Below are 14210 nucleotides of genomic sequence, written 5' to 3' on the forward strand. Positions count from 1 at the left end.
TTCCAAAAGTTCTCGATGTCTGTTTGGGAAAGATTTTGAATCATTGCACAATCATAATTCAAAGAGAACCCCGGCCCATAGGGGTTTGTACCATTTGTGCAGGCGTACCTATTTTGGGCACTTGTCGCTATAACTAAGTCAATTTAAAACCGATTGATTTGAATTTTCTTACAGAGTTAGATACTGTTCGTGCCTAACTCTGGACAAAATTTCAAATCAATCGGTTTGAAATTGACTTAGTTATAGCGGCAAGTGCCCAAAATAGGTACACCTGCCCAAATGGTACAAGACCCTATATATTTTTGGATGCAACTGTGAATAACCCAAAATTTATATATGAACTACAACGAGAGCTTCAGGGTAACATGCTTGCGGATGCTGTGGATGTAAAAGGAATTGTTAAACCTGGTTGTTAACCTGCAACCACCAAATTCAACATATATTATCAAATCTATCACGTAATGGGGGTCGTGTGCCAGCGGCACTCACTCAGCAGTGGATTCATCAACCCTGATACCAGCCGTATACTTTCAATTTCGATCAACTTCACGCGGTTGTTGTTTACTGAAATCAAAAATGTCTCACCAATTTGAATGTCTGATCCACCTTCCCGTGCCATCATCGGACCGTAATACTAGACACATTTAACACCATAATCACGTACTCTCCTTGGCCATGCGAGAGGTTAAAAAGAATCCACAAAACACTTGTTAAAATGATATAAAAACGATTCAGCGTCAATTGGCAGACATCAGTTGCTTGCTCTTCACCGTTCAAACTAAACCAACTATTCCCAACAAAATGTTCGCTAAAGTGGTAAGTTCCTATATTCTGCGATCAATCGTATTCGTTCTAAACAATGTTCCTTCCCGTTTTCATCCTGCAGATCGTTATCGCCACCCTGGCCATCGCCAGCGTCGCCGCCAAGCCTGGAGTGCTAGCCGCGCCAGCAGCGGCAGTTGCCTACTCGGCTCCACTGGTGGCCGCACCAGCTCCAGCTTTTGCCTACACCGCCGGATATGCCAATGTGGGTGACTCCGCCGTAGTTACCTCGCACAACTCGCAGCTCATCGACCCGTCCTACGCTGCGTACACAGCCGCTGCTCCGTTGGCCTACTCGGCCGCTGCCATTCCGGCTCTGGCTGCTGCTCCGTACTCCGCGCGTCTTGCCTACGCCGCCCCATTTACCACCAAGTTTGTGCTGTAAATTGACTTGGATAATGAGGTTGTGCAGTTTGTTAAGTTTTGCAGTTTTATATGATGTCTAACCGATCTAATATTAACTGGATACAGGCAGTACAAAACGGAGAAATTGCTTTTCACTTTACGGGGAACGATGAAAGAAAATCTGTTCGTTGTCTCCACCTACCCAATGTTCTGGTTTCAGTAATTTACAAAATCAGGATTTTCTGCTGATCAGTACGGTTGTCCCCGTTTCTTCCTTCACTCAATTCAAAAAGGTTTGTCAATCATGTTATTCATAAGAGATAACCTGATTGTCTTAAATTTTTGAATTATCTTTAAACCCATTAGTCTGCACAGTGAGCCTGGCCATTTTAATATTTGTGTCACGTCTCTGACATGCTGCGAATATGAATGCTGACAAGAAAATATCAAAAGATTTTTTGATATTTCCTGGATGCTTTTCAATACTGGCTGTGCAAGCACTAGAATAGAATAGAATAGAATAGAATAGAATAGAAAATCAGGAATTTCTGCTGATCAGCTACCACAATGCTAACTACCCTGATAAAAAATATCATAAAACTACAATAAATTGTATTGTTACAACACCATTTTTTCGAAAAATATTCACCATTAAACATATTGTAATTTGCACAGCACACTCACCATCACCCCTATTATTCTATACCATTCGGCGAATGGTAATTGACAGTTTTACAATAAAAAATGGTGGTCGTTATGTATCTTAACCATAAAATTTTGAGAAAATTTTCATACATTTTTTTGCGAAAACAGTAGACTGTATTGTGTTTTTATGAGACATTTCTAGGGCATTTTTCAAAAGAAAACAGTATATCCTAATGTTTTTTCATTGTTCTTACAATACAAATACAATAAATCGAATGACGTCAAATGAATCGTTGTTACAATAAAAATACAATAATATATGTTGTTATTTGTAAGCAGTTTCGCTTATGAAAACCCATAGAATTTATGTTTCCCGCATTGACGAGCCCTAAAAGCCGCCAGAATGATATGCACATTTTATGATAAGAATCAAACACTCTGATGTCTGGTATGTATTGTTTGGCAGCTGTTGATAAGATCTATCATCAGTCTTTTTAAATATCTGCCAAATATCACAAGTCAGACCTCAGGTCATATGATCCATACCATAAATCGTACACAATATGTACATAAGGCCATATGTAAATGCGGGAGAAAAATGTTACCGAGAAACATGAATTCTATGTTTTTTCAATGGCGAAACCTGTTAACATAACAACAAATATTATTGCATGTTTATTTTAACATCGGTTCAATCGAACCCATTAAACTAGTTGTTTTTGTATTTTGTAATGTTTCTATTTACTATATTCATTTAATTTATTGGAAAACAACAGAAAAATCATTGTTCATCTTTTTCTTGTCGTAACGTCCTCACTTGGATAGACCTGCTTTTCAGCACGTGTTCTTTAAGTACTTCCTCAGGTTTTAATAGACAGCTTCCCTTGCCAATAGCTACTGTACTCAAATTTAAAACGAAAACTAAAAAAATATGACAAGCGATTTTGTATTTGATTATACAGAGTAGAATAACATGATCCAAGCAACAATAATATGTATTGTTATTAATTTGTGACAAATTGTTTTCAAGTGTAATTGAGAAATAAACTCCTTTTTAATAAAAAGTCCATGAGAACTTTGCAGGCACTTTTCCTCGAACTTTTCCAAATGTATAAAAACAACTCAATTTTTTTATATTATAGCAATTTAAATTATTAAAGAACGATTGAAAAACAATCGAATCAATTAGTCACTAATAAAGCTAATGTTCACTTATTGTACGAACTATATCGGATTGATTTCTATTGTAAAAAGTAACCATATATCTACTGTGTGTTTTATTGTGAACAATAAAAGCAGTCATATTATAATAATATTTACCATGTAATGAATGGTAATTTTTTATCCGGGTAAGCTACAAATCATAGACAGAAAATTCATTTTCAATCTAGAAGGATAAATACCTAATGCGAGAAATCTGGAGAGAAGCGAAAGAAAATGGTAGAAAATAGTCAGAACCACGACAAAAACGCAAACTTCTCGACGAGGGATTCTTCCCACTTTTTCCTGGCTGGAAATTTTACTCGACGTCTGCTGAAACCGTATCACTCTTCTATTTTTTTGTCTGAGGATAATGCGGAATCCAATCTTTGTATTTACATATTAGCAGAAGCCACTACCCAAACTAGACAGGATTACACTCTTCACAATCACAGCACAAAAAGGAAACATCAACGACGAAACAAATCGGTGTCAATTGAAAAACGCCAATGGCGCAAACGCATTAAGCGAACCCATATAGGCAGTAATGTAAGCTAATTAACAACATTTGAATAACCCCGCCCTTATTTAGCCTCAAATTTGAGACTTAAGAAGGGCAATTGATTATCTCGGAGAAACGCAAGGTCCACTGCACCATTGCTCCGGTTAGCACAGTAAGGGCGTAATACTGTTGAGGACACCCTAATTCTCCACAGGCTCCGTTTGTGGTTAGGTTTTTATTTGACCCCCCTAACCATTCATTCTTTGGCACGGTAAGCATAAAGCCGCATAACACCATGAATTAGGGGTCACCTGTTTAGTGGTCTCTTACCACTGGATCAAGCGGTCCGTAGTGTTATTCTTAGCCAATTGAGACAACCGCTACCGACACTACACAGCTATCTAGGCTGATCGGGAAAAGAAGTTAACATTGATGGTCAACTTCCAAACGAACCCGAACAGCTGGCTAATCCTTTACCCTAACCTTTTACTCTATCATTCACCCAAACCCTTTACCCGACCATCTGCTCCACCTTTTATCCTACCCGCTACCCTACCATCTACCCTTTAGATACGCATATTGCATGGTATCATAGCTCAAACTACCATTTCGTGGCCACTAACTTGGGTATGGTCCACCATCTTGGGTTTCAAAATGGCGTCGGATACTCATTTTTGAGTTCTACCCATGAAGCCCGATCGATAGATACTCATATTGCATGGTTTCATAGCTCAAACTCTCATTCTGTGGCCGCCATCTTGGATATGGGCCGCCATCTTGTTAGAAATTCAGAGTCAAATATCGTTTTTTGACTTCTACTCATCAAGCCCGATCGATAGATACCCATATTGCATGGTATTATAGATCAAACTGCCATTTCATGGCCGCCGTATTGGAAAGGTCCGCCATCTTTGATTTCAAAATGGCGTTGGATATTCATTTTTGAGTTCTACTTGTGAAGCCCGATCGATAGATACCCATATTGCATAGTATCCGAAGCAGCATTGTTGTTGAAAAGCATATATTCTGGAGTTTTGACCGCCATCTTGGAACCTAAGCCGCCATCTTGAATTTAAGTATCCTTGCTACCATCTCCACATCCTAAGAAATGTGTATACCGAATTTGATTGAAATTTCTTGACGCATTTCAGAGTTATGCCTATATTCCGGCATACATAATATTATATACATCCCAGTAAACATTTTGGTCTGTATAATTTGTGATATGCAACATAATATAAGATCCTATTCAGTCGTATAAAATGCACAAAACTGCTATATACATACCAAAGTGGAGGCGATATACACACTTTGAACGACATTTCCCGACTTTGCATAACTGATTATACGATGTCAAATTGTCCATGAAAAAAAAAATAAAAAAAAGTCGGCAACCAGTCTTGAACATAGAACCTCAGGCATCAGGACTAACACCGTTACCACTGTACTAACTACTCCTTCTTGTGAGCCGGATGAATTTAGCCCTTGTTCTTTTTCAATATGATGATCAGAAAGCTACATAGTATAAGTAGCAACTCTTTTATAGGATTCCGTTTGAAACTCTTCTAGCCTCATGTACGATCTGTCAGTTTCCTTGTCCGTCGGTATGCAAGCCAAGATAAACAAACGAGTTCGGTGCGAAATTAACGCGGAAATCTAACGGATTCGACCTTTTATCGCTAGAAAATTAAGTGCGGGTGCGATGCAAAGGTAATAAAGTTTTGATCGAAGCTCAGTGTAAAGTGATGCCACCTTATGAGGCCGAAAACCACTGCCGGGAAACCGAAGAAAAAGTGCACCAGGACCAGGCGTTGTGTGTGCTGAAGATTGGTGTCTAGTTGGAGGATCAATCGGTCCTGGCCAGTTGTTTTTACAGCGGAATAATGTTATTAAAGTGAAAGTGATGTTACATTCGAATCATACAGGGGATAGACAAAATGATCGGGACAGGCAAAATTTTCCCTTCTCAAAAAATATTCAAATAGCTGTAACATTTCGAAAAGTGCATCAAATATTCTCAAATTTTTACTGTAAGTGGATCAACTAGTTGTGTATCAGTGGACAAAATTTGGAAAAGATCGGGCTATTCTGCACGAAGTTATAAAGATTCTAGAAAAAGGTATATTTATCCGATAGCCAACTTTGAGCTGTTATATCTCCGGATTCAATGAACCGAATGCAATGAAATTTTGACCATTTACGACTTACATAATGAGCTCTGAAAAACGTTTGATTCACTTGAAATTATTAACAAGAGAAAAAGTTATAGCAATTTCATTTATTTTATGATTTTTTAGTAAATTGGTATATTTTTAATATGCATCGTATTACTTTTTCAATGAATTGCCGGCTATGTTGTTACTTTCTTTTAAAACATATTTATATTCAAGACAATTAGAGGGAATATAAATGAACTATAATTAGCATCTTGAATTTTGAAACGATGTTGAAATTTAGTAAAAATTTAGTGTTTAATTAGAAAAACAATCTAATCGTTATAATTTTCTTCCATGTTAAGAATTTTAAGTTGAGTCAACGGTTTTTCATAGCTCATTATATAAGACATAAATGGTCAACATTTCATTGCATTCGGTGCATTGAATCCGGAGATATAACAGCTCAAAGTTGGCTATCTGATAAATATATCTTTTTCTAGAATCTTTATAACTTCGTGCAGAATAGCCCGATCTTTTCCAAATTTTGTCCACTGATACACAACTAGTTGATCCACTTACAGTAAAAATTTGAGAATATTTGATGCACTTTTCGAAAAGTTACAGCTATTTGAATATTTTATGAGAAGGGAAAATTTTGCCTGTCCCGATCATTTTGTCTATCCCCTGTACGTGGGACAAAATGAAAGCAGCAATCTGTGCGGTTGAAATTGATCCAGACCTTGGTCTGGGCGACACGTATTAGTAAGCTGCTTTCAATGGACGTCGGGGAAGATTTCCGGAAGTGATTTTCTAAAATGTTGCAGGTTGCTTTCCGCTTCGGCCCCCCAAGGGCAAGCATGTTATGCATGTAAGTTTTCCGTATGATAAAAACTCTTTTTTTTTCTATCTCGCTGTTGGGGGAAGGGTGCAACTACGTCCATTTAGCTGAAATTTCGGAGCTGTGTCATCCTTTAGTGCTGGGTGAAGTTTGTTTTTTTTTTTACATAAAAGCGAGTTTGAATCACGCTATATGTGATTCGTTTTACATACAAAAAAGATGATCGTTTATGAATCGCAGTTATGATTCATATAAGATTTACTTTGCCATTGCAGCAACATTGCCTTGCACGATGTACGATGTTGATTCGCGATAAATAGATATGCGATTTTTCATGCACATTCATATACGATATGTGGTTTACTGGGATACATACATACATATAAACATACAAGCATATAAACATACAATCATACATACATCGACTTTTGTATGTATTGATTAACAACTCTGCCGAAGAAATGAACTTTACATTATTAACCATTGTCAAGATTTCAGGGAAATAACTTTTTTTTCGTATTGGGAATGATGCTCACAGATCGTGACAATATGCATTCTTTGCAGCATCGTTTACGCCACCTAGTGATCCAGTCACAAACTATATTGACCACTATGAGCAAGTAATGGATGTGGAGAACATCTTCTCTGAAAAAAGTATTCTAAAATTTTGCATACCGTCGTTGGGGGTGAGAATGGGTCAAAAAATGATACTCAATAATTGTTTGTTAAATAACAAATGCAATTGAAGTCGGAATTACTTTTAATTTGGAATGTATACTTTTCTATGTGGTAATGATTGTTAAGCAAGAAAGTATCACATTATATGAATTGCTTACTAAACTACAAATGATTGAAAATTGACCCAATCTCACCCCTTAGAGGGGGTGAGAATGGGTCAAAGTATTTGAAATCGCCTATCTAGGAATATAAGTTAATTTTATTGATCATATCTAGTAAACCTACCTAAAACATCATAGCTTTAGTATACCGCATAAGAAATGTTTAACCAAACCCTCCGTTGTAAACTATTATGTACATGATCATTGGCCTCTATATTGCTTAAGCAAATAACTCCATCTCGAGATAGAGGAACGCTATTAAGTCTATTTTGTGAGGTTACGATATTGCAGTACTCTAAAGATTAGCTGATGATTAGAGGAGCAGTCCAAACGCATGGGTGTATTATTATAAATGATTTTAGGCACTAAACGTATGAACACACTCGTTTGACACTTCTCGACATATTTTCGAAAGAAAGCGTGTTTTTATAAAGTTACGGCAAACATGGCACCACTCTAACGTGAAAAGGGGACTGAATAACAAGTTGATTTTTTAGTTAAGATTATGTGCACTCGATAACCTGCTTGACTCAATTTCACCCCCATTCTTAATATTTAGACATAGGGTCAAAAATATTGAATTTTAAAATAAAAAGAGCAATGACATCCCGCTTTTTTCATTGCATCAACCAGGTCATACCTACAGCCAATCACTTATAAGAAAATTTATGATTAGGTACTTGTGTTAAACATTACGAAGGAGAATTTTTTTCAGAGTGATTTACTAGTAGTTTCATCGTATAAGTTTAGCCACAAATTTAACAAAAAACGATTATTGCTAAACATCTTATTCTGCACCATGACGTGTGAAAACATCTCCTCTTTGAAATAACATAAAGTTTTCAATATAAATTAGCGATAGTTGATGAGCTATTTCAAATTTTATGTTTCTCCGTTTTGACCCAATCTCACCCCCCAGACCCATTGTCACCCCCATCGACGGTAATTCTGGAGATATTCAGTGATTGTACATAGCTCCAATTTACTCGAGCACAAATCTAGAGAACCGTCAAACGTATTTGACTGAAAATAAAACTTGATGCTTGCTTCCGCACAGTAAACATTAAGTTACATTTTCAGCCAGATCCGTTTGAAGGCTCTCTAGTTTTGTGCTCCAGCAAATTTGAGCTGTGTACTCCAAATACAGATATTTTTTCTCATCTCCATGATTTCGTTAGTTCTTTTAATCTGAATATATTTGGTTCTCTACATCTCTATATCTTGGTATTTTACCATGTATCTCGATGCAATCTTGTTCAGTTTTTTATCGATGGATTTGCCTAGTAACGGAGGCCTTTTCAATCTAGTATTCGATGAAATTTGCTTTTTCATCACATCTGTATTCTTCAATACACCAATAAAGCTAGCTATTAACAAGTTTGACAATTCTCAGGTCATTTTGACAGACCCCATACATGCACGAAAAAGACGGATCATAAATTCTACTTTATCGATCTTGTTGCCGTTCTTTTCATGCTCATGTTACATCTGTCAAAATGACCTGTGAATTGTCTGTCATTTTGAGATTAGGTTCGTTGGTGTAATAAAGAATATCGATGATTTCATCAAATTTGAGATGTTTGAACAATCTAATTCCGATGAAAGCTTCATGCAGCAATATAAATTTATCGGATTTATTTTATGGAAGTGAGTTGTCAAACTGTATGATAAGAGAAAGTGGCTCACAGCCAGGAAAAGTTTGAGAACCCCTGCCCTAGGGCGGTGGGCGCCCTATGCATAAGGTAGCAAAATTTTCCTCTCGATTATTATCGGTTCTGCTGATTACGCTCGAATATGGGATAAGGATGCATTTTTGCATGTACTTTTTCTATGCATCAAGTGGTTTTTGATTACGCGTTGCTGTTAGCTGGCTTCTGATTTCTCAAAGGTGGAGCTGTGCTTGAATTCCAGTATTGTTTATTGAGTTAAAAGGATATTTTGTTTTTAGCTCTCACAATCAATTTATGTAAAGGAAATATATTCTAGAATGTCTAGAAAAATGAATATATGCTGTATTCAAAGTATTCTTTTCTTTCTGAGGACTTCTTGCTAGTTCAATTTCGGTTTTACTCATTTACCTAATGTGAGTTTATGTAGCCACATAGTCTGTACCGTTAGACTATTCTACCAATCATATTTGTCTCTTACCACTGTGTTCGAAACTTGCCAATCTCATCTCAAACCCAACTGCAGGGCTGGAAACTTACATCTCGGGAGACAAACAACCGCATAAAGTTTACTTCTCAGTCACAGTATCGCATACCTTCGGAGCAGCGACAGAGAAATTTGGCAAAGCTTGGCCAAGGAAGCCATTAACCCCAGAGGCAACGAACGAACATCAGCCAACGACTGAATCTGTTGGACTGACGAGTAGGAATAATGGTTTTGAACCAATGGAGATCGATAAATCAGTCAATGTTGCTATGAAATGAGCTCTTCAAGATTGGCAGACGAAAAAGTCTCCCAGTTGAACATCTTTGACGAAAACACATAACGACGATCTGAAACAACTTTTAAATGATGAGTTAGCTTTAGTAAATGATACATGGCTACGTTATTAATTTCAACAACTGTTCAAATTTCAAGTTCTCCGATACATGTGCTCACTCCTTACAAGTTTACTCGCCGAGGGGGTCTCAATCCCCCCTGACAAAAACATCAAAGGACATGCAATTCACCCATCAATTTAGTTAGTTCATCGAGCAAGTAGCAATATGTTCTCATTTCATTGAGCATCCTCCTGATAGCTGTCTTGTTAACGATGGATTATAGTGCTTCCTCCACCGTATAATATCAGACTCCGACTGGCCGTTTCCCACCGATATAGATGATGGGTTTTTGCCCAGCGTCCACCCGAAGGTAACCTGCTGCGGTAATTATTTGTGCAACAATTTACGACCGCTTTGGAACGGCTTTCGTGTAGAACCATTTTATTTACGACCATATTGGACACTGTACTGCGAGACAGAAAGATGGTTTGTTTGTATTGTATAGGGGAGGGTCCGGTGGTTTCTGGCCCGGGACCGTTTTTCACTTCTGAAAGCACACGCCGACACCCTTTACCAACCTCCAGTCCAGGCAGACACACACGACGCAGAGTACGGTTTCACAGCATCAACCGGAATCCTGTTAATCGATTATTAACGTTTCGTTAGTTCCGTTGTACGCCCCATTAATCTTGTGAATGTGCGACGACGTACAAGAGTAAACACATCACTTCGTAATATATGAACGGACAGCCAGAATAATTCAATGAGCGTGAGATCGAATGTAGTGTAGTAAGAGTACATTATTGAGTATCGAATTCCACTTTGAAGTTTTGAAGCTATCAAGTCCCACCAGATGAAGCACGAAAATGGCCTACGACTCAATGATTTCGCCGTCTTCGAGTACAAAGCTATCTGTTGCACCATACCATTCTCTAAGCCACCCTTCCTTATCGTCACACTTGGACATCACCCGCAGTAGAATGACGCCCAAATCGACCTCGTTCTGATTGATGAATGGCACGTTACTGACATTATCAGAATCAAAACCTACCGTGTTTCAAAAACCGATTCTAGAAGATTCTAGACACTGTTTGATGACGACCAAGCTGAGCCCTAAGCACTCATCTCCATTATCCACAATGCAATGTACAGTACCGACGGCCAGCTGGGTACAACCTGGAGTATGATAATATGGATGAAAACCGCCGGAAGTGGGACTTGATCCCAGATTCGTGGCGTGTTCTAACCATCCCATCAGATCGGCTCCCTGTAGGTCTTTCATCTGAAGTTAAACATTTTTGGACGCCATCTTGGATTCTAGAGGGTTCTGGAGGCGTTACAGGAGCGTTTTCGGGAGTTGCGGAGTGTCTCGGGTGCGTTACGTGGGGCTCGGTAGGGGTAGGGGAGACTGAGGAGACCTGATCACTAGGGAGACTTGTTCTCCCCATTTTTTTGACGTTTTAGTGATTCTGGAATGCCTTCTCGTTGGCATTCATGAATTTGCAGTCTTCGAAGACATTTCGAGACTTTTTGGTCATGCCGCTACCAGAGGTAGGCCAGTGGTCAATTCGAGATTTTCTCTGAACCCTATCTTGCGACACATTTCATAGGATTATTCTTTGAAACTTTTGGAGATTCCTCTAAAAGTGGTTAGTAGATTACACAAGGAGTTTCTTTTGGAATTCCTCCAAACATGTTTCTGGGATCACACCTCAATGGATTTCGCTTTATTATCTTTTAGAATTCGTAAGAAGTATTTTTGTAGGGGTTTCTCAAGGAATTACTTATGGGGCTAATTTACCATTTCTTATGGAGTTCTTCAATTTAATTCCTTGGAATGCCTCCAGAAGTACTTTCAGGATTCCTCAACGGGTATTATGGGATTTTTGTATGTAATTTATGTAATGTATTTAATCTATTGATTACTCTGGGAGAGTATTCGGGGAACCTGTTTCCCCCAGACCATTGGCGTATCTAGGATTTTCTCCTAGGGGGTGCCTAGGGGGTGCCAGTTTCAGTGGCTTCCAGGTTGCTTTTTTTTGTAATAAGAAATACCGATCCACCCTCAATTTCTTAGTATTATGATATACTGTGTAGAGGGAAAAATGAAATTTATGGAATTTGTATCTTCAGCTTGAACTAAACTACTTATCATTCATCGCGACAATAAAAGTTTTGTGGATTGAAAACCATCAGGTCCATTAGAAAACATTTTCAAAGCAATCATTAGACTGTAAATCTCGGAAACTATAAAACATCCACAAATTTGCGTGTAACATGTGCTCTTTGGTTTATTACATAATAATAACCCTTTCAAAAATAGTTTTTAAGAAAAAATTTAAGAGTTATACTTAAAATTGCAAAATCAGGATACATATTTGCAGTTTTGGTTTGGCCACAACATTAATGGCTGAAAAGCGTTTTTAAATTAGTTGAATATCACCACGGGACATGAAAATACTTGTACAGGAAAATTGTGAGTATGATTCCTAAAACTACAAAATTCGCACTCGGTTATCCTGAGTTCCGTTCTGAAGCTTCACTAACTTATTATCAATCCAGTTGAAACCCGGAACTTGGTGCGAGCAAATTTCGTTTTTTTTTCTCATTGGGACTCTGATGCTCGCACCAAATTCCGATTTCGATTGCATTGGTAATATATCTGATGAATGGAATGCTTTATACAGCTAATTTGTTATTGATATTTGCTATTAAAAAAATCCAATTACTCTTCAGGCAATTCCTTTGGGAATTCTTTCATTCTTTGGTAATCCATTCAACAATGACTCTGGGAACATCCTCAATTTTTTTTTTTTGAAATATTTTCGGCAAGTCATTCTACTTTTTTGGATTTTCGTTCATTTTTTTGGACTTTTATTAATTAAGCTATTTGGTATTCCTTCGCCAATTCCATTGAAAACTCCCTCGGAAATTCTTTCATAAATCTCTTCTATAATTTTATTGAAAATTCTTCAGACAATTTCTTCTAGATTTCTTCAGTTTTTATGTAAGGAATTCCTGCTGCAGATAATTTCGGAATACCTTCGGTGATTCCGATGTTACTTGCATTGAACTTTTGGATTCTTTTGGCAACTACTTTGAAATGTCAATTTCTTGATTTTGTTTTGGCTGACCAAGCCATGTGGGAAATTACACTGTTGAAAATGCTTTGACATCCATGTGCACAACAGAACACGTGCTCGATGAACAAATTGAGATCTAATCCCATCCGAAGGGGGTTTGGATTGTGAAAAGAAGATAACCATGTGCGATTGTGGAATCGAGTTCAGTTCTAGGCCTGCTGGCGACGGAGATAGTCGAGTGACTCCGTAGCTTGAAGGAATAGAAGCGCCCGTCTAGCGAATTGGGAGTCGTGAGTTCGAGTCTCACCGGAGTACGTGGATTTCTTTTCATAATTTCAAATCTCAATTTGTTCATCGAGCACGTGTTCTGTTGTGCACATGGATGTCAAAGCATTTTCAACAGTGTAACTACTTTGAAAATTCTGAGGTAATTTTGATGGATTTTTTCCGGCAAATTTCTTTGGGAATCTGTCAGTAAGCTTTTCGTCCATTTCATTGGATTTTCTTTGACTAAGACCAGTTGAGAATTTCTGATTTTCAAATTCAGCAATTTTTGGAAGTAATAAATATAAATACAAATAATTCATAAATAATTTCAAAAACAATCACGATAAAATTGCCTAATAACTGAAAATAACTGAAAAAGAAATTTCTGATATAATTTCAGAAGAATGGCCATTGAAATTATAGAAAAAAAAACCAAAGAAATTTCTGATAAAATTTAAATGAAACTACCACAGAAATTAAAAATAACAACCATGCCGAAGAAATCCTCAAAGAAATGGTCATACTATGGTCTAGCGAATTTGGGATCGTAGGTTCAAACCCCACCAGAACGCAATTTTTTTTCGCAAATTCGTCTCTCAATTTGTCAATTCTGTGCTTTCTAAGTAATTACAAGTTTTTTTCCGTACATTCCTATAGGATTTCACTAGAGATTTCTCTAGTAAATAACACCTCCTAGGATTTCTCTGGAAATTCCAAATATTCCCGAAATTCGAAAGATTTCTACTGGAATTCCTTGAAGAAGCCTAAAAGGATTTGCAGGAGGAATACCGTGATTAATTTCTATAGTTATCCACGAATAAAAAAAACTAAAGGAAATCCTGGATGAGTTTTTAGAAAAATCCCTGTAAGAATCAAAGAAATTTCTGGAAGTATCCTAGGAAAACTGCCTAGATGAATCCTAGCAAGAATGCCATGAGAAATCCCTAGAGGGATTCCTGCAGGTATCACTGTGAGAATTTCTGGAGGAGACCTTGGAGGCATTCCTGAAACATTAGAAGCAGCA

The 14210-nt window shown here is 37.5% G+C and overlaps 1 protein-coding gene across 2 annotated transcripts; it reads left to right on the forward strand.

Moving 5' to 3' along the window:
- Positions 1–670: 670 nt before the first annotated feature.
- On the forward strand, positions 671–1677 carry LOC134287314 (cuticle protein 16.5-like). Of its 2 annotated transcripts, none has more exons than XM_062848960.1 (2): positions 671–816; positions 887–1677. In XM_062848960.1, exons 1-2 carry the CDS (start codon positions 802–804, stop codon positions 1205–1207), a joined length of 336 nt encoding a protein of 111 aa, XP_062704944.1. In that variant the 5' UTR covers positions 671–801; the 3' UTR covers positions 1208–1677. The 2 variants fall into 2 exon arrangements, with proteins under 2 accessions (XP_062704944.1, XP_062704945.1); XM_062848961.1 differs by having other exon boundaries at positions 757–813.
- Positions 1678–14210: the final 12533 nt, after the last annotated feature.

This window comes from Aedes albopictus, chromosome 2 (genome assembly GCF_035046485.1).
Source record: "Aedes albopictus strain Foshan chromosome 2, AalbF5, whole genome shotgun sequence".
Lineage (NCBI taxonomy): Eukaryota > Metazoa > Arthropoda > Insecta > Diptera > Culicidae > Aedes > Aedes albopictus.